The 18,516-nt window shown below is 57.9% G+C and overlaps 1 protein-coding gene across 4 annotated transcripts in view; it reads right to left on the reverse strand.

The window, feature by feature from the left end:
* Positions 1-18,516, reverse strand: part of TLN1 (talin 1) — a 37,328-nt gene that overhangs the window by 16,361 nt on the left and 2,451 nt on the right. Inside the window, exons 1-25 of one of the 4 annotated variants that reach the window (XM_041120773.1) lie at positions 15,041-15,162; positions 14,714-14,874; positions 12,377-12,474; positions 12,012-12,141; positions 11,634-11,786; positions 11,181-11,323; positions 10,643-10,770; positions 10,093-10,153; positions 9,693-9,797; positions 9,198-9,353; positions 8,858-8,959; positions 8,557-8,633; positions 8,195-8,375; positions 7,384-7,497; positions 5,866-5,974; positions 5,155-5,363; positions 4,943-5,041; positions 2,774-2,941; positions 2,196-2,490; positions 1,928-2,094; positions 1,454-1,582; positions 1,012-1,125; positions 682-795; positions 388-522; positions 108-236 (exon numbers count right to left, since the gene is read on the reverse strand). In XM_041120773.1, the coding sequence (XP_040976707.1) occupies positions 108-236; positions 388-522; positions 682-795; positions 1,012-1,125; positions 1,454-1,582; positions 1,928-2,094; positions 2,196-2,490; positions 2,774-2,941; positions 4,943-5,041; positions 5,155-5,363; positions 5,866-5,974; positions 7,384-7,497; positions 8,195-8,375; positions 8,557-8,633; positions 8,858-8,959; positions 9,198-9,353; positions 9,693-9,797; positions 10,093-10,153; positions 10,643-10,770; positions 11,181-11,323; positions 11,634-11,786; positions 12,012-12,141; positions 12,377-12,474; positions 14,714-14,843 (3,246 nt within the window). In that variant the 5' untranslated portion in view covers positions 14,844-14,874; positions 15,041-15,162. Of the gene's footprint in view, positions 1-107; positions 237-387; positions 523-681; positions 796-1,011; positions 1,126-1,453; positions 1,583-1,927; positions 2,095-2,195; positions 2,491-2,773; positions 2,942-4,942; positions 5,042-5,154; positions 5,364-5,865; positions 5,975-7,383; positions 7,498-8,194; positions 8,376-8,556; positions 8,634-8,857; positions 8,960-9,197; positions 9,354-9,692; positions 9,798-10,092; positions 10,154-10,642; positions 10,771-11,180; positions 11,324-11,633; positions 11,787-12,011; positions 12,142-12,376; positions 12,475-14,713; positions 14,875-14,996; positions 15,163-18,516 lie in introns of those variants that run through there. The other 3 variants (XM_030004280.2, XM_041120772.1, XM_041120771.1) reach the window with 3 other exon arrangements.

The raw sequence follows: 18,516 nt of genomic DNA on the forward strand, positions 1-18,516 counted from the left end.
GCAGGGGGATGAGTGGGGACGTGCTGGTGGTCTGCACCTTCTGGCGGCTCCCCCTGCCCCGGCGCCCACCCTGCATCACCCTGTGCTGCCCTTCCCCACGTCCTCACCGTCTCTCCCGGCAGAGGCTTGAGCTTGCCATCACGGGCAGCTGCCTTGGCTTCCTGCAAGTCCCTCTCCAGGCTCTGCACCAGACCCAGCGCGGAGTCTATCTCCAGGGGTCCACACGCCTCCTGAGCCTGAGATGGCGGAGAAGGGAAGGTGAGCGGGGCGACCACTGAGCCCACCCTGCTGCGGCAGAGACCATGACCTGCCACCGGGCCGTGCCCACTGCTCCCCCCTGCTCCGCACAGCCAGGGTCCGGCTGCAGGATGGGACCCAGCCTCTCACCTTCTGGGCAGCTGTGCGGAGCTCAGCCAGAGCTGCGGCCAAGTTCTTGGCACACTGGCTGAGCTGCATCGCAGAGGCTTGGTCCGTGATAGTAGGGACAGTGGCCTTGGCTGCAGCTACCATCTTCCCACCAGGCTGCCGGGCCAAAAGGAAAAGCAGTGAGAAGGGGACAAACAGGCAGCATCTCTCCGCTGCCTATGTGCAGCAGGTTTCCCAGCATCTTAGGAGAGCCAGGCACGGTAGGAAAGCTGTAATGCCAGAGCTAGTGTAGGAGGCTCTGGGCAGCGTGGGTACCTGCAGGAAGTTCTGGCTGGCAGCAATGAGAGCCAGCTGGGCGCTGGGGCTGTCCGGCTGGGACTGGCTTCCTCGCACGCCCTGCACCAGCATCGGGATCTGCTCTGCCACCACCTGCCAGAGAGGAGGATCACTGGAGAGGCTTGGCCGGGAGGAGATGAATCTAATCCAGGACCAGTGACGGAAAGATCGGCTCCCGGGGGAGCTGCATGAGGACCTCAATGTCCTGCCTGCCCGCTACAGCCAAGCATGGAACCCTGGGGCGGCTGATGGGAGATGGGATGGGGAGAGGCGGCGCAGGAGACGCCAGGATCAGGCCTGGACCCTTACCTTGCAGCTCTGCACAAGCTGCTGCTGCGCAGCAGGGTTCTTGTTGGAGGAGGCAGCATGCTGCGCCGCAGCGATGGTCTGGGTGGCAGAGGCGGCGGCTTGCTTGGCTGCATGCTGGCGGGAGGAGGCATGGGTTAGCACCGGCAGCAGGGCAGCCTGCCCTGAGCCCCCCACCATGACCTCCCCCAAAACTTCTCCTCTCACGCCTCTGCCTGGGACACCGGAGCTTCTCCAGCACCCTTGGTGTCCGGCATCCCAAAGCGACACCGTGTGCACAAGGGAAGGGAAGGGAGCAGTGGGAGGGTCTCTGCGGGATGCAGACACTGTACATGAAAAGGACTTTATCCCTCTGGAAAGTGTAGGGATGTGGGGGCTCCCAGCCCTGTCTTGTTCAGTGACCGTGCCTGCTTGCCCTCTGCGGCCGCCTTGCCCAGCATCTCACCTCCAGCTTGTGCACGAGCTTCTTCTTGATGGCATTCTGGGCTGCAGCGTTGGTCGCCATGCGGAGCCCCTCTGCTGCCTCACGCAGCCGCTGCTGCTGCTCCTCACTGTCCGGGTGGGCTGCGGCTCCCTGGAGAAAGAGTAAACCTATCACACCTCGCAGGGGCCACAGGGACCTTTGTAGTCCTGAAGCAGCAGCAGCTATGCTTTGGCCTGGCTGCCTGAGGTGCAGGGGAGATGCCCAAAGCCTCTCCCGGTGTGCTCAGCAGCAGAAGAGCTAGCAGCTCCTCTGCTGCCACCTACAGCACCAGCAGAAGCCCCACTCCATTGCACAGGTCCCCAACTCAGCACAGGACCTTCCTCTGAGAACCCCTTCTGCACCCAAGGGTGCTCGCCCCCTCCGCAGCATCAAGCCAACGGCATTGGATGGGGCTGGGGGCCAAAGCCAGCGTCCATCCTCCCACACACCACTGACCTTTGCAGCCTCCACCATCTTGGCGGTGGCATCGGCCAGAATCTTGGCTGCGCTCAGCAGCTTGCGTGAGTTCTCCAGGTCCGTCTCTCCCTCCGCATCTGCTTTGATGGCATTGACGAGGTCGGAGGTGGCCTGGGCCAGAATACGAGCCTGCCGCACCATTTCCCCTGGGACAGAAAGGAAGGGTGGCCTGTTAGCAAGTCCCATGGGTTCCCCAATACCTCCCCATTCACCGTGCGCGACCCTGGGTGCCATCAGCTGCTCTCACCAGCGTCGCCCATAGAGCTGAATATGTTCTCAGTGACGTTTAGGATGGTGTCGGTGGCCTGGTCGTAGCGCCCAATGGGCTGCCCACCCAAGGCGTGCTGCTTGATGTGCTGCAGCAGGTCGTTCAGGGCCTGGGTGACGGCTGTGGCTGCCACCCCCACCTGCTTGAGAAGCTGGTCATCGTTGGTCGCTGCTTTGGAGGCCTCCACACAGCCCTCTGCCGACTTGGCCACCAACTTGCCAGCTTCGATCAGCTGCTCCTGGCAGACTGGGGAGCTGATTGTGGGAGCCACTACCTGGAGGGGAGGAGAAAGGCTGGGCAGCGAGCATGCTGGGCTCCTTGTAGGAGCTGTGCAGGGACAGCTGCCCCCAGCTTCTGCTCCTCCAAAGAGGATACTCGGTGCTTGGGCACAGCGGCAGGGACCCCAGCCCAAGGCAGCCCACACTTCTGGCACGAGACGCCTCATGTCCCGTCTGAGGACGTGTGGTCCTGGCACACGTACAACCCCACCGTGGAGCTGCCACCAGCCAGGTGATGCTTGCAGCCCCACCGAGGCAAGGGTTAACGTTGCTGCTTACCTTAGTGCAGGCCACCAGCTGCGAGGTGGAGAGGGCACACTGGGTGGCAGCAGCGATCACTTGTGTCTGCAGCGCCGCATCCTCTGTTTTCTGAGCCACGTTCTTGGCTTTGAGCACCAACGCGGCAGCGGTGCTGGCCACCGCCTTCGCCAGTTGCATGAGCATGTCCTGCGGGGGGACGGAGAGGGTCAGCGTGGGAGCCACAGCAGTGGGAGCACCGGCAGCCGCCCGCAGGGCTCTCGTGAAATATTCAGCGGGGAAATGCGAGCTCTCGGGGGGCCTTTCATCCACTCTGTCCCAGCACCGGCAGCACTGAACACCTGGAGTGGCTGGCAACACCTTGACCCCATCGCTACTGTATGCTAAAGCCGGCGGCGAGGCTGTAATCTGGTCTTGAGCCGCAGCCTGCACCGCGGCACTGCCACGAACTCTGCCCAGAGCAGCCTGGGCAATGCTCAGCATCACCCCAACATCCACGACCTGCTCACTGCCCACTCCCCAGGCAACAATCCACACCGAGTCCCCGATTGTACCACAGAGACAACCTGCTGCAAGGCACCACTGGCACTGCCAAACGACAAAAAAATGACAAAACCCTCTGGCCAAATGGCAGGCACAAGCCAGCTGCAGCACAGTCACACCAGCGGCAGCTGCCTGCACACAGGCTCACCCCACCAGCAAGAGGGGAGCGGGAGGTGCTGCCCACGGTGGTCACCTGTACTGCAGGCATGCCAGTTATTTTCCAGCTCGTTAGTAATGCCCTACATCTCTGTTGTCATTCCCGGGGCTAAAAGAGAGGTATGACACAGCAACCAGCCTCCTCTCCCCCAGGGGCAGCAGGGAAGGCATGGGGCTGCCCTGCCAGCACGCAACCGGCAGCAATCAGCACACAGCAAACTGCTTTCCCGCAGGGCGTCAGACATGACAGCACACCGCAGCCTTCAGGATTAGCTCCCGTGGCACGCTGCCAGTGAAAACTGGCAGCGCCCCTGCTAGACAGCAAATGCTTGGGGCAAAGATCTTGGCACACAGGGCAGCACTCTCTGCCTCCTGTGCCTACAGTCCTCCTGCCGTGTGCGTGCTCACAGAGATCAGCCCCACACCCCATGACAGCTAAGCCTCCAGCCACCAAGCCAGAAGTCTCACAGCGTCCCCTTGCCTCCTGCAAGCCAAAACTACTTCCACTGCAATCCACCACCTTTCCAGACAGGAGGAGAGACCAGAGAGTGCATGCACCCAGCTCCAGAGTCCTCAGACTGCTGTGTATGAGCCCAAGGAGGGAAGTAGATACACTCGGGTCTGGCAGGTCTGAGGCAGAGCATCCCGCTGCATGTGTGCAAATTGTCTTGCAGATCCTAAATCCGCCCCTTGCAGGTGCCCTGTCCTGGCACTGCCACCTGGTCGAGCATGGCTTCCTGCCCTGGTGCTAGCTTTTCTGCTCCCCTTGGCTATCTGTCCAGGCTTTTTCTGCTTGTGTTGAGGCTGTGCAGCCACCATGAACAGAAACCCCTTCCTTCTTTTTTTGTTTTCGTCTGTAGTACGGCTGGATCCTCCTCCCCAGCACAGCGTGCTACCTCCCTTATCCTGGAAGGAGCCATGGTGGGAAAGCAAGGCAGCTGGAAATCAGCTCAGCCCAAACAAACCACCCCACAAGGCTCCAGCCACTCTGGGTCTCTGATAGGGGCAGACTGGCAGCTCCCACAGGCAGGAGCCAAGGTGCCTGCAAGGACGGACTCCCAAGGCAGTGCTCACTCAAGTGGCAACCCGAGTGCATAAACTTCTGATAGCCAACCACCAGAAAAGCAGATTTTTGACAAGCGCCCTTCTCCAAAGAGTTCAGATGATAGTCCTGAGAGGAACACCCCCCATGGTGGAAAGGGCAGGGACCACCAGGCCATGCCTACAGCCCCCTTTTACCGTCTGTGGGTCAGAGGCAGGCAGGATCCAAGCACGCCGGCTTTCTGGGATCTACATGGGAATCCACAAGACAAGAGGCATTATATCACAGCAGCTCTAGGCATAGAGATAGGCAATGGCCTCTCCCCTCCCTCAGCAAAGTCACCGCCAGGCACTGGCCAAGCTTTGGCCTGCAGCCCTCCTGTCAGGTCCTGTGCAAAGGCTGATGGTTTTAGGGAGTATGCATCCCTGGTTGCCACCGGGTACACTCACCTGGAACCGGGGGTCGGTGTCACTCTCCCCGATCTGCTGCAGCAGCTCCCCACTGGTCTGGCCCACGAGGCCAGCAGCCTGCAGGAGATTCTGGCGAGGCTGCAAGGAACGAGGGAAAATCAACACTGGGCTCGTGAGCAAGCCCTAAAACACAGTGGTTCCCCTTGGCTTCCACCCTCCTCTTGGACCCACAGCCCCCTCCTGCCCCCCACCTCAGCGCTGGCAGGTTGTGCTGTTTTCAGCAGGTCCGAGACAGCGCTCGCCAGGTTCTTGGCTGCCTGCAGAAGCTGCCGCCCATTCCCTCCCTCATCTTCCATCAGCGCAGCCAGCAGCTTCACACCCTTGGACATCTCCGTCAGGTTGGAAGAGATGGTGGTGACGGCGCAGCCCACGGCAGTGTAGTCTGTGTCCGCTGGATCCCCTGCACAGGGAGGAGATGAGTCAAGATGGGATGCACTTCAAGTGATGCTTGAAGAGCATCCCTGTGCCTGTCACCGATGTGGTTGTCCTTCCTGGGACGGGAGGGAGAGACCCTTTGGCTCCTAAGCCTGAAACGTTGTCACATTAGCTGAGTTTGGGCAGGGGAGCCTGGGGAAAGAAAGCTGCACTGTGCCACGGCTGTGCCTGGAGCTATGGCAGGGACTGGACAACACGCTCCTGGTCCAGAGGGTGGCTGGTCAGCCAAGGACTGGAAGGAAGGACTGGGCTGGGCACAGGCAGGGGTCTAAAGGCAGGGCGAGCTGTGGGGGCATGGCCAGCTCTACAGGCATATTAGCAGCAGTTGGGGCTGATTTAGCTCTAGCTGGGGCAGGCTGGCTCCTCCAGTCTCTGATGAAGGGCAGGAGCCGTGACCTTCAGCCAGACAAGAAAGACCAAGCCTTCTCCAGAGATGGGGCATGCCTCTTCTCCGACCCTCCACATACCTGCAGTGAGGTTGACCACCGAGGCTGTGCCAGCAGTGATAGCATCCACTTGGGAGTGGATCTCATGCTTTGACTCGTCCATCTTGTTTTTGCGCCAAGCTTTGGATGCCTGAAATGGGGAGAACAGCGTCAGGAGATAGTGGTGGAGGTGGTGGGTAGCTGCACCCATGCTCACACAGAGAGATGCAGGGAAGAGGAGACACAGAAGAGGGAAGGAATCATAGAATCATAGAATCATTTAGGTTGGAAAAGACCTTCAAGATCATTGAGTCCAACCATTAACCATGCCCACTAAACCATGTCCTGAAGTACCCCATCTACTTGCTTTTTGAATATCTCCAGGGATGGTGACTCAACCACTTCCCTGGGTAGCCCATTCCAATGTTTAACAACCCTCTCAGTAAAGAAATTTTTCCTAACATCTAACCTAAATCTCCCTTGCCTCAACTTGAGGCCATTTCCTCTTGTCCTATCTCCAGCCACCTGACAGAAGAGACCAGCACCCACCTCACTACAACCCCCTTTCAGGCAGTTATAGAGAGTGATAAGGTCTCCCCTCAGCCTCCTTTTCTCCAGGCTAAACAACCTCAGTTCCCTCAGCCGCTCCTCACAAGACTTGTGCTCCAGGCCCCTCACCAGCTTGGTTGCCCTTCTCTGGACACGCTCCAGCACCTCCACGGCTTTCCCGTAGTGAGGGGCCCAAAACTGAACACAGGACTCGAGGTGCGGCCTCACCAGTGCCGAGTACAGGGGAACAACCACCTCCCTGCTCCTGCTGGCCACACTATTTCTGATACGGGCCAGGATGCCGTTGGCCTTCTTGGCCACCTGGGCACACTGCCGGCTCATATTCAGCCGGCTGTCGACCAGCACCCCCAGGTCTTTCTCTGCCGAGCAGCTTTCCAGCCACTCTTCCCCAAGCCTGTAGCGCTGCATGGGGTTGTTGTGACCCAAGTGCAGGACCCGGCACTTGACCTTGTTGAACCTCATACAATTGGCCTCGGCCCATCGATCCAGCCTGTCCAGATCCCTCTGTAGAGCCTTCCTACCCTCGAGCAGATCGACCCTCCCTCCCAACTTGGTGTCATCTGTGAACTTACTGAGGGTGCACTCAATCCCCTCGTCCAGATCATTGATGAAGATATTAAACAGAACAGGGCCCAACACCAAGCCCTGGGGAACACCACTTGTGACCCACCGCTAACTGGATTTCACCCCATTCACCACAACCCTCTGGGCTTGGCCATCCAGCCAGTTTTTCACCCAGTGAAGAGTGCACTTGTCCAGGAAGAGCTGTGACCACCCAGAACTCCCCAGCCCATCCTGACCAAGCAACGTGACCAAGTATCCCCTCCACTCCTGCCCCCAGAGTGGGATACAACCCCACCTCTTTGCAGGCAGCAGATATTCCCAGGAGCTGCTGAATCCTTCCCTGGGAATGTGGCCAGCCTCACCCAGCCCAGCCAACAACCTCCTGCAAGGTCCCCCCCCAGCACCCTGCCTTCACCCAGCACTCACAGCATCCTGCCCGAGGGGCGGCAAGGTCTCGAAGTCGTCCAGCGTGGCCTGGGCTGCGTGCACAGCCTGCATGCTGGAGTTGATGGTCCCAGTAAGGGCTTGCTGGGCTGAAGTCTGCAACACAGAGACAGACTGAGGTACACCAGAGGCTTGAAATCTAGGCTTAAACGTTTGGCTCATATGCCCCCCTGCAACATGGTATAACGTGCTGTTGATGCCAGTGCTCTAGGTAGGTGTCTCCATAAAGGGGGGTGCATCTAGCAAAAAGGGGGTCTCCCCTCTGCACCTCCCACTGGGAAATGCCCCATCCCACCATGGGTACAAGTGAGTCTCACAGTTAACCAGCTTTCAGGGAGTGGGGAGCAGATGCAGTGGGACCCCACAAGGCTTTTGCAGCTAGCCCCACAGCAGGCTGAGCGGAGCCAAAGAAAACAGCCCTCTCATGGCCTTTTCCAAGCACTTCTCCAGCTGCAGAGGACATGGGGGGCCCTGAAGCTAGCCACGGGGCTCTGCTGCAAACCACAGCACTGGTGGGGCTGGCCAGGCACAGCAGCTTGGGGCAGCTCAAACTGAAGGAGAGGCTGCAGCCGCCAGCCAGGGGAAAACACCAGCGTGTAGCTCACATTTGCAGAGCGGGTACGGGAGGACACCAGCTCAGCCAAGCCAGCAAGCACACGAGGCCGGCGGCACAGAGCCCCTGCTCTTCACAGCAAGCCGATGCCTGGCCATGGACCCAAATGGGTGGGTCTACACGAGCCAGATAAGCAGCTTTCAGAGTTTGTGCCCTACGGTGGACACAGGGAGAACTTACCAGGGGAGGCATGTGCCCTCGGTGCATCTGGCCACTGGTGATTTGCAGTTGAGGCTGCGGCATTGTGCCCACCTGGAAGTTTTCTGGCCCTCCAGCACCTGTCCGCATGATGGCTGGCAGGGCCACCGAGCCCAGCTCTGCCTTGCCTACACGGTTAAACTGCTGCTGCAGGACAGTCGACCTGAAATGGGGAGAAATTCCAGGTCAAGGGATGCCCACAGCCCTGGCACCAAGCTCTGTGGGAGTGCTGCCACCAAAGGACTGGCAGCTCTTCCTCCAGACACACTGTGCTGCAAGCTTGGCTGGAGCCTGCTCTCCATTCAACTCCTGCTTGGCAGCTAACTTGCTGCTGGAGGACTTACTTCTTTGGAGACACGGAGTCTTCCAGCATGGTGGACTCCTCATCCCCCTCCAGCCCAAAGTGGTCTTTGCTCTTTTTCTGCAGAGGGAAAGAGAAAACGTGTCAGCCAGCACATACCTCCCAGCCTTCCCCTCTTCCTGCTGCCAGGCACTGTACCAGGGCCACAGGGTCCCCCTGCCCAATCTCCAGCTCCCCCAGCAGCACCATGTGCCAATGGCTGTCTGGAGGCAGCTGGAAGGGGCACCCTGCACCCCTCTCTGGAGAGGAGCCGATTATCAGTGCCCTTCTCAGCACAGCCTCACCTTTTTGAGGATGATATCAATGTAGCCAGCAATCAGCTGGGCAATCTGCTCCCCCTCCGTCGTCTGCACCGAGTAGTAACCATCCTGGTAATCTCCAAAATCCTGCAATGGCAGGGCACAGGGTAGCACTGGAGCAGGGCACTGGCGGCCATCCTGAGCCCCTCTGGTATGCGCTAAGCGCCCAAGTGCCGGCCTCCAAAACAAGAGCCGGGAGAGGCACCAGAGGAGGGCAAGGCTGTCCCACCATGGGGCAATACCCAAGAGAGGTGTTGGTGTGAGAGCAGCCCCCCACAGGGGCACTGCTGGGGAGCGGGGGTGGAGGGCCAGTGTTGGTCCCTACCAGGGTGAAGCTCTTGGGTGAGGCTGCCCAACGCTTGATGTTGGTCAGGCTCCACTCCTGAATAACCTCCTTGGTCTTCTCGTCCACGCGCATCACGCACTCCTTGGTGATCCCCAGCAGCCGTGGCACCAGCTTGTTCTTCCCCTTCATCTTCTCCTGTGGGCCGAAATAGAAGGGTTGTGGGCTGTCTCTGGGGTGGATCCATCCAGGCAGAGACCTTTGAGACCTGCTGTGGCTACCAAACACCCCTAAAGCCACACTTTCTGGTGGTGACAACCATGACATGGGGCTTGAAAATGAGAAAAAGCATGAAGCAAGGAGTGGGAAGGCACTGCACAGGGAAAGGCAAGAAGAGGAGGTGGACAGTGGAGACGCAGGGAAAACTGGAGCGAAGTGGGTTGAGGGCTAGCAGCTGGAGACACGACAGATGGAGGGATGCTGGAGAAGAGTAATTTTGGTCAGTGAGACGTGTGACATGGGGGGCTGCTGCTCTACCTTGACCAAGAAGAAGGAGACACCGTAGGTCTTGAGGGAACGGGCAAGTTTCACATAGCGAACTTTGGCCTCAATCTCGCTCATGTTCCCACAGTTCTTGTGGGCCTGCAACATCAAAGACAGAACATCATGCTAGCTTCACAGTCCGCTGGCTATGCCACCATCGCCCTGTCACAGCCTTTCCAGGCTCTCCCCACCCCACCGACATCCCCTGCCCCTGCTACAGCTCGTTGCCCTCCGACCTCTGGGACCTCAGAGGCTGCCTTGTCTGCCCACCTACAGGTTCCTGCTCCTGTTTCTCACCTGCCAAGCTGCTACGTGTTGCCTTCAGACAAAAGCAGCCTCAACCTTTGGCAAGGAGGAACAAGGAGCCCAGGTCTCAACACCCCCCTGCACATACCATAAAGATCTTGCGCTCCCCTTTCTGTTTGATGTACTCCTTCGGCAGGAAATCCTTGAGTCTGCCAAGAGACAGCCAAGACAGCTGTTAGCAGCAGAGCCTGAAGCCAGCGTTTCTCTTCAACTACGAAGAGGCCAAACCCAGAGCCTCTGACAAACCCCGGCCAGGGCACGGACTGGGAGTTTTTGGGAGCAGGAAGGATGGAGGTGGTTGCTGCAGCAACGAAAGCTGTCCCAGGAACTGCTAAGAGCGGGGTGGAGGTGCTGAGGATGCAGCCCCTCCTGTGGCATCAGGGGAGGCCACGTGCTGGGCTGGGGTCCCCCCCATCAGAGCTGGATGCATGTCCCTGGTGGGTGCCAGAGGGGACAGGATGGGGGGCTGGCACCCCTCGCAGCCTGCATGGACCTCCACGCCTGGGCACTGTGCAGGGAGAAGGGTCACACCAGAGGCAACTGCACCCCTGGAGCCCTGTGTGCTGGCGCAGTGCTGGGGGCTACCAAGCTCCTTGAGCCACCTCGAGACAAGCTCAGGGGGTCCCAGGGACACTCACTCCAGAAAGCCCGGCTTGTGCTTCTGCTCGTTGTGCGGCCCGAACTGGATCTGGCACTGGTAGCCGGCAAACTCGCAGGCTTTGTCAAAGGAGACAGGGTGGGAACCGTTCAGGATGTCGTCACGAGCCTGAGTGGGAAAAGAAGACACCACCGTGGGCTGGGCAGCCACGCAGCCCTGCCACCACTCCCCTTGACACCGAGTGGGACCTGTTTTCCAGACTTAAAAGAAGCGGCCCTGAAAAAGAGTAGGATCTAGGACCAGGCTGTCCCCCACAGGGACCATCACCAAACCTGGGAGAGGAACAGCGGCAGGACTTCAGGATGGCTCCTGCCAGACAGAGGAGACACAGGATCCCCTGGGGAGCTCTGGATTATGCAGAGGGCAGGACTGGGATTGCCAGCATTGGCTCTTATCCAGGAGATAACTGGGCATCCTGAAGTGCCCTCCATGGTGGCTCCTGGCCAAAACCCTTAACCACCAGCCCTGGCAGGGGGCTGGCATGGGACAGCGGAGCGAGGTGCTCCAGGGAGCTGTACCTGCACGTAGAGCAGGTTGAGCTGCACAGGATCTCGTGAGTCCACGTTCTGGTCAGAGTAGAAGAACTTGCGCCGCAGCAGCAGCGTTTCATTGTCGTCAATGCCTTGCTCGCGCAGGGTCCGGCCATGGTCCAGCCAATTCACTGCAGGCAATGCCAGGGCATGAGCAGGGACGGGCACCCAGGCACCACCGGGCTGGTCCCGGCCCTGGGGCTGCTCAAGTGGAGTGAGAAACAGATGTCCGTCTAGTGCATCCCAGCTCTTGTCCCTCTGCCCTGGGCCTCCAGGCAGGAGAGACTCCAGGGAGCGTGGACACATATACCCTTGTCACAGTGCTCTCCACTGTCACCTTTGCTCCCCTGTGCCAGCTCTTCCCCTTGCAGGGGGCCCGGCTTCCCTCCCTGCTGCCTTCGGCATGGGCTGACCCCATCCCCAGCGCATGCAGGCACCTACACTCGTCATCCGTGTGCAACTTCTGCTTGAGCTTCTCCATCTTCTTCTCATCTCGCAGCAGGGTCTTGTCCTTCTTGAGGGTGCCAGTAACCTCCTCCTTCTTCTCTTCCATAATCTCCCGAACAAGCGAGTACTCATCATAGTTGGTGATGCCTGCAGGAGCGCAGAGGACCAAGCTCAGCACATCACTGCCAAATATAGAGCCTGGAGCGACGCAGGGATGCAGTGTCCCCTCCCCAGCATCATGCACCCCTTGGCCATCCCCGTTGCCAGGCCACCCACTGCAGAGCTGCTACCACTCCCGTGGTACCCCCCACAAGATGCTGTCAACTCTCCCCACCTCCCTTCTTCCCCCCTGTTGCTGCCCCCTCCTCTCACCGATCCGGGCACAGATTGTCATGAGCATGTCCGTGACGGTTTTGGAGTCATCCACCATCACCGTTTTCACTGTCCCATCCAGCATGCGGATCTTCAGGGGCCGCTGCTTCTTCTTGTACTCCATGGTGTCCTGTGGGCACAGTGGACCACAGCTCCCAGCAGTGGCACGGGCGCAGCGCGCCCGCATCCCACCACCACGCCAACAGCTCCCATCACCCTGATGCAGTTGTCAGGGGGACATGGGGTGCTGCAGGGCACGATGCAAGGCAGCAGGGCAGGCACCCACACCAGCTCGACCCTGCGGGCACATCCAGCCGTGGAGCCAAGGCAGGTACCAGCTGGAACGAGGTGGGTTACATGCTTACCCCATTGCGAAGCATGTAGTAGTCCAGAGCCTTCCCAGCCTCCAGCCAGATCCCTTTCTTTGGGTCTTCATCCGAGAGGAACAGCCCAAAATCATTGGCTGAAAAACACATGAAGTCTCTGCCAGGGTAATCCTGAGCAGGACAGGGTGACCAAGATGCCAGCCTGTGCCCAGGGATGTGCATCAGTGCAGCCCAGCGCACAAAGCACAGCAGTACCATGAATGCTGGAGCCTAAAGCTAATGAGTGGGCAACTCGTGGGCAAGCAAGCTTCGAGGTATGTGCTTTACTATAGTTATCTACCAAAAAAATCATCTGAAGCATGCCTATGCAATGCTGATCTTGGAACTGATAGTCACAACAGAAGGAAGAGCTTGGAGTTGTGGTTGACAGCTCTCTGAAATCTTTGGTGTAACGTGCAGTAGCGGCCAAAACAAGGTAGTAAAATGCTGGGCATCACCAGGAAGGGTGCTGGGAACTGGTCTATAAAACCTAGCCACATTCACACTTCGAGTACTCTATGGTGGTGTGGTCTGCACCTCCCCAGAAGGATGTAGCAGAGTTTGAAAAGATATAGAGAGGGGAAACTTAAATGATAAAGCCTTGGTACAAGGGACTAAAGGACCTGGGACTCCTCTGTTTGGGGAGGAGGAGGCTGAAGGAGGATGGATCAAGGCTTACAAGGTCTCAGAAGTGGCAAATAAGCGCTGTTCACCAAATCCTGCTCCCTCAGGACTGGGGTACCCGGCGAAAGTGCTGCTGCTGGAGCCCGGGCAGTGGCACCCCAGCTTGGAGCCCCAGGTATAGCCCTGTTTTCCTGCTGCAAGAGGCCAGGACCACACCTGGCTTTGCCCTGGGAAAGGTCCTTCTCCACCTTTGCAACAACCCTGCGCCGCAGGCTGTCTTGGCTGACTATGTTTATAACGCGTCATCTCGTTGGCAGCTCTCTGCGGGGAAGGACAAATTCCTGAGCCGCCCTGCTCCTGCTTGGCTAACACTGCTGTTAGGATCCTACTAAACAGGGAGCAGAAAAATCACGGAGGCTTGCCATTTTATTTTTAAATTAAAAAAAAAAAAAAAAGCTATTTTCAAAGCAAATCCCAAGAGGATAACTCTACAGCACTGAAAACTGAGCAGCTTGCCCCAGATCCATAGCTTGGGCGGGGAGAGGCACTTCCTGAGACAGTGCAAGAGCAGAGCTGGAAACCTACACCAAAGCTCCCCCAGCCCAAAGGTGACAAAAAAACAGGGCAGCTCAAAAAGCTACCCCCGAGTGCCACTGGGTAAGGAGAGCAAAGAGAAACAAAAGCTGCAAAGAACTGATAGGAAAAGAAAAGCTGTGAGCAGCTGAAAAGGAACTCAGGAATAAGCAGTTCCCTTTAAGGCTTTCCCCTCGCTTTTTTTTTTTTTTTATAAGCAGGCTGGCTCATGTCCAGGAGCAGGAAATGCAATGCTCCTTCCAACACTGCTACAGCCCCGCATCCACACAAACATCCAGTCCCTCTCCGAAACCGAAAGCCATGGTCTGCCAGACTGCTGGCCAGGCGGGCACGCGAGAAGGCATTTCCTTTCCTCCTCGAGGAATTTGCTGCTCCCAGATGTCTCTGCGTTCCCCCCCCCTCTTCCCACGACTCCTGACCTCCTGCTGCCTCTCCCCTGTGGCACAGCTGCTTTCAGGGGCAGCAGGGACCCAGGAGAGCCCACAAGTCAATGTCCCAGAGCTCCAGCCCCCCCATCCATGCCGGGGACAGGCCACGTCCGCATGGGTGTGAGTCACATCATGAGCTTGTGAGCCATAAGCTTAAATTTAAGCCTGGCAGCAGCACAGAGATATTAGAGCTGAGAAAGCTTAACAAGGTAACAGAGCACCAGCACAGGCCTGGCAGAGCTGCCGGCGGGGCAAAGACCCGATGGAGGACTATATATCCCCCAGGAAAGGAAAAATTATCTCATATATGGTTTATTAGTGCTCCCTACAACCCCTGCAACTGTTTAAACCCACCTAGTCCTGGCTAGTGGTGATGGATGCAAGTAGGAGAGAGGAGCAGAGACAGAAAGGGCAGCAGGCTCAAAGAGCTTGTGTTAGTTCACTTCCAAACGTGTTTTCCTACCCCCCAAACCCGCAAGTTCCTTCTGGGGTGCCGAGGAGGGAGCCAGAGGAGCTCTGCCCCTCACCTCAACTGGGCAGGAGGACTCGGACCTTGCCTCTCCCACCCCCACCACTGCTTTGGGAAAGCCCAGACGGGCACAGAGACAGGAGAGGAAAGGGAGACCGATGAAATGCCAGGAGCTAAGCTGGAGTGGCCCTGCCATGGCAGCCAGCCCCACCGTGGACTTACGCTGTCCCATCTGGGCCTCAGGCACCCGCTCGCGGATCATCCGGCAGGCGTCGTACACCATGGTGGAGGGCTCGAACTGCATCGTCTTGACAACATTGCCGATGCTGATCTTCAGCGAGAGGGCGACCATGGTGGCGGCTGGGCTGTCCCCACTGCTGCTGGAGGAGACAGACAGGTTAGCTCTGACTGCTGGCCCCTCTGGTGTCCTTCCTCCTCCTCCCCTCCGGCAGCATCTCTGCTCTCCGAAAGCCAGGACCCAGCTTCTAGCGGCAAGCAAGAGCTGCACCTCACACTGGTGAGCCCGCGAGGGGGTCCCACTTTCCAGACCTGTGCTGACCCTGGGGTCTCCAGCCAGCGTTGGGACCCTTGCCTCTCCGTCCCAAGGTCCCAAAGCCGAATTTGCTCGCCTGCGGGAGCGACAGTGGCTGGTACCCAGCAGAGATGCTGTCAGTGAGGGGGAAGTGAGCACACAGACGCACGCGAGATAAGCTGGGAGAACGTGATGGAAGGGGTTATAATTAAGCCTGCTGTGACACAGAAGCCACAAGAGGAAAACCAAGCTTTGACCCGGAGCTGGCAGAGCCTTGCCCCGGCTATCGGGGCCCCCCACATCACCAGCAGACAACGCTGAGCTGGCAGCCTGAGGACAGAGGGACCCAGAGGGACGGAAAAGCCCAGAGCTGCTCGGGGAGGCAAGATAAGGGCACCAGGCACCAAGCTTGGCCATTAAAAATAATTACCTGGGGAAAGCACCACTCCCACCGAGCGAGTGCTCAGAGATCAGGGTCTACGGCAGCAGCTACTGCACAAACCCAGGCCCGGGGAATCTGTGCACAGGATGATGCACAGGAGGGCAAAGGACCAGCCGCTGCAGGTCTCACTGCAAGAGTGCACGAGAGCTGCACCATGCCATGTGAAACAGGCCCCAAGCCGGGCCCAGCTTGAAGGATAAGCTTCAAGCTTGAGGGATTAAACAGATCAGCTTCAGAGCAAGCACCCCTCAACAGGGCTCCAGAACACCAGGTTTAATAACAACCAGTTAAAACCACAATATTCTTATAGCAGAGTAAAATCATGAAGAAATAACAGAAGTAAAAGGAGGTTGTAAATAAGCCCCCTGCTCGCCTGACACAGCTTGTAGGGCTTGTAAGAGCCCTTTCATTTGGGTATACGCACTGTGCAGCAGCTTCCAGTGCATTCCTAGGTTACCACATGCCTCAGGATCCCTGCGCCGGGTCCTTTGCCCTGCCTCGCTGTTCCCTGCCCTTCTCAGTATTCCCAGTCCCCAGCCAGCCCCAACCCGATGCTCTCCAGCAGTGACATGCCTTTTCCTCTCCCTGAGAGCCTGCAGATGGGGAGGGAATCCCCTGCTCTGCATTGACCCAGGCTGCTTTGTCCTTAAACCCCAGCTGGTGGGAGGACACCAGAGCACCAGTGGGATGCACCACATCTGCTTGTTCTCTTTTAGATTGATTTTTCTCCTACCAGCTCTCCTATTATGGCTGTCAGGGAAAGGTTACTGGCCACGTGCATCCTCAGCCTGGCCCGGGAAGGTTCCTGGGCAAAACTTGCTGGCAGCCTCCCTCGCACTGCAGCAGCACGCAGTGAGCCTGTGCACCCCTGCCTGGCGCTGCCAGCTCTGGTCCCCCATGGAAGGGGGTACACTGGCGCAGGCTGCTCCCAACCACGGACCTGAGTGGGCTATGGGCATGACCTACAACGGATAAAAAGCTCCTGCATCCAATTTTGGCCAGGAGTAAGTCAGAGGGCAGGGGTCCTGCTCCTGCAAAGCCATAAAGCCATGCTGGTGGTGTGGGGTGGGAGGCAGGGACAGAGGAGCATGCCGCCTCCACCAGCACATGGAGCAGCTCCAGCTCTGCATTCCTGAGCCGTTCGGCAATGTTTCTGCGGAGGCCCGCGGCCCCCACTGGCTCTGCTGATGAGGAATGAAATGCATGTCGGGTCCAGAGCAAGGGAGGCCGGCGGCAGTGGGAAGGAGGCGGCAGAGGTGCCTGCCTGTGCCACTGCCATCTACCCAGAAGCACCAGCAAAGCTGCGGAGCTGAAGGGACGAGCAATACCCTGCTGTGGAAAGGGCTTTCCGAATATTTCCTACACAGGGCGGGCTGCTGCGGTCACCAGGCCATCTTCTCTATATCTAAAAATATTCTTGAGTTGAACATAAAGCTGCTTTCCCTCCCTCTGCAGGAAAAGGAGAACATGCCACTGCCAGGACAAGGTCAGAGACCACGGAGGAAGAGAAGGGGAAGACGCCAGACGGCAGAGAGGAACTGAGAGGAGCCAGGCCATGCCTGGCCATTTCCGCAGCCGCCTCCTGTCCCCCTAAAGCCACCCAAAATCAGGCGCTGCGTGGAGGCACCCCTTAGCACACCCTACACGGGGGCCACCACGTTTTACAAGACACCGCAGGAGGGTAACTGCTCAAGCCTTCTCACTCCCGAGCTCTTACAAAAACGACAAAGCTCGGCAGGGAAGGTGCTCACCACATCAAGGAAATCCTCAGAGGAAAGGGAGATGGTTCATTTTAACTTCCATGTTCTACAGAAACAGTTCAGGCTCCAGCAGCTGAACTTTGCTGACATCAAAGCAGAAATGCTCTCTGCTGCATGAGCAGTACACCTCCTCAAACCCTTGAGAGATTTGTCAGCAAATGTGGCAATTCATCACATGGGGTTTGCAAATCTGCTGCCTCCTGCAAGGGCGCCAACGCAGGGCTCGGCCCCTGTGGACCTCTCCCCTCCGGGTACCACGTAGGGAAGGAAAAGCCAGGGTAGACACAATGGATGAGACAGCATGGGAGTCTGGTGCTGCAAACCAGAAAAATATAGGAAAAGGACAGCAAAATTCAAGCTGTCCTTCTGCAAAGCAAAAAAAACCCCAAACAAACCAAGTCTCAATGAACACAGACCACATTTCTGTGCTGGCTCACCTCCAGAGCAAGCAAAACCATTCTCAATCGGTTGTTGGTATGCAAAGGCAGATATGACACTGGAGCGGCGAGCCGTCCAGCCGGCAGCCAGATTAACACACTTCTGCATTTTATAGCAAGATGTGTGCAATCTTTTGAGCTGTGAGCACACTCCTGAGCCGATCCCGAAATGGGGGATGGGGCGGGGAGATTCTTGATGGGGTCCCTCTCCCCTAGGAGCCATCCCAGTTGCCTCCACCTCACCCTGCACTAGGTGAGCAAACCCATCCCGGTGGTGGAGGTCTCCGGGCTCTGCTTAAAGGCAGGGGCAGCACCGCAGGGATGGTCGTGGGCAGGCAGCGCGGCGCCGGCCCAAGGAACCACCGCATCATTGCTGGGACCACTGAGAGCGAGTTTTCCGTCACGTGATGTAACTGCTATATTTGTATCGGCTGAGTTTAGCACTGCGAGAATGGTTACAGAGGGTTTATATCTTAAAAAAAAAAACAAACAACCAAAACAGCCAAAATTCAACAGCAGCCTGCTGGCACACTCACAGCCAGTTTCTAGAACAAGCTGCAAACCTTCAAATGCAACAACTTTGCCATTTTTAACATGCTCTTTCTAAGGGAGACTCCGGATGAGGTTTGGGTTTGTTGTGGGTTTTTTTTTTTGTGTTTTTTTTTTTTTTTACGGCAATGCCAAATTTCACTTGGGAAAGGCCCCGCTCCGGACCACCCCTGAACTGGGAACTGGCTGCAGGAAGCTTTATCAGCTGCAAACCGCCCCACCGCCAGGGTTTTCCGCAGGCACAGGGCTGCTGGCCCAGCCAGCACAGCTGCCGGCACAGCCAGGCAGGTACCAGGCCACCACGA

Source organism: Aquila chrysaetos, chromosome Z (genome assembly GCF_900496995.4).
Source record: "Aquila chrysaetos chrysaetos chromosome Z, bAquChr1.4, whole genome shotgun sequence".
In the NCBI taxonomy this organism is placed as follows: domain Eukaryota; kingdom Metazoa; phylum Chordata; class Aves; order Accipitriformes; family Accipitridae; genus Aquila; species Aquila chrysaetos.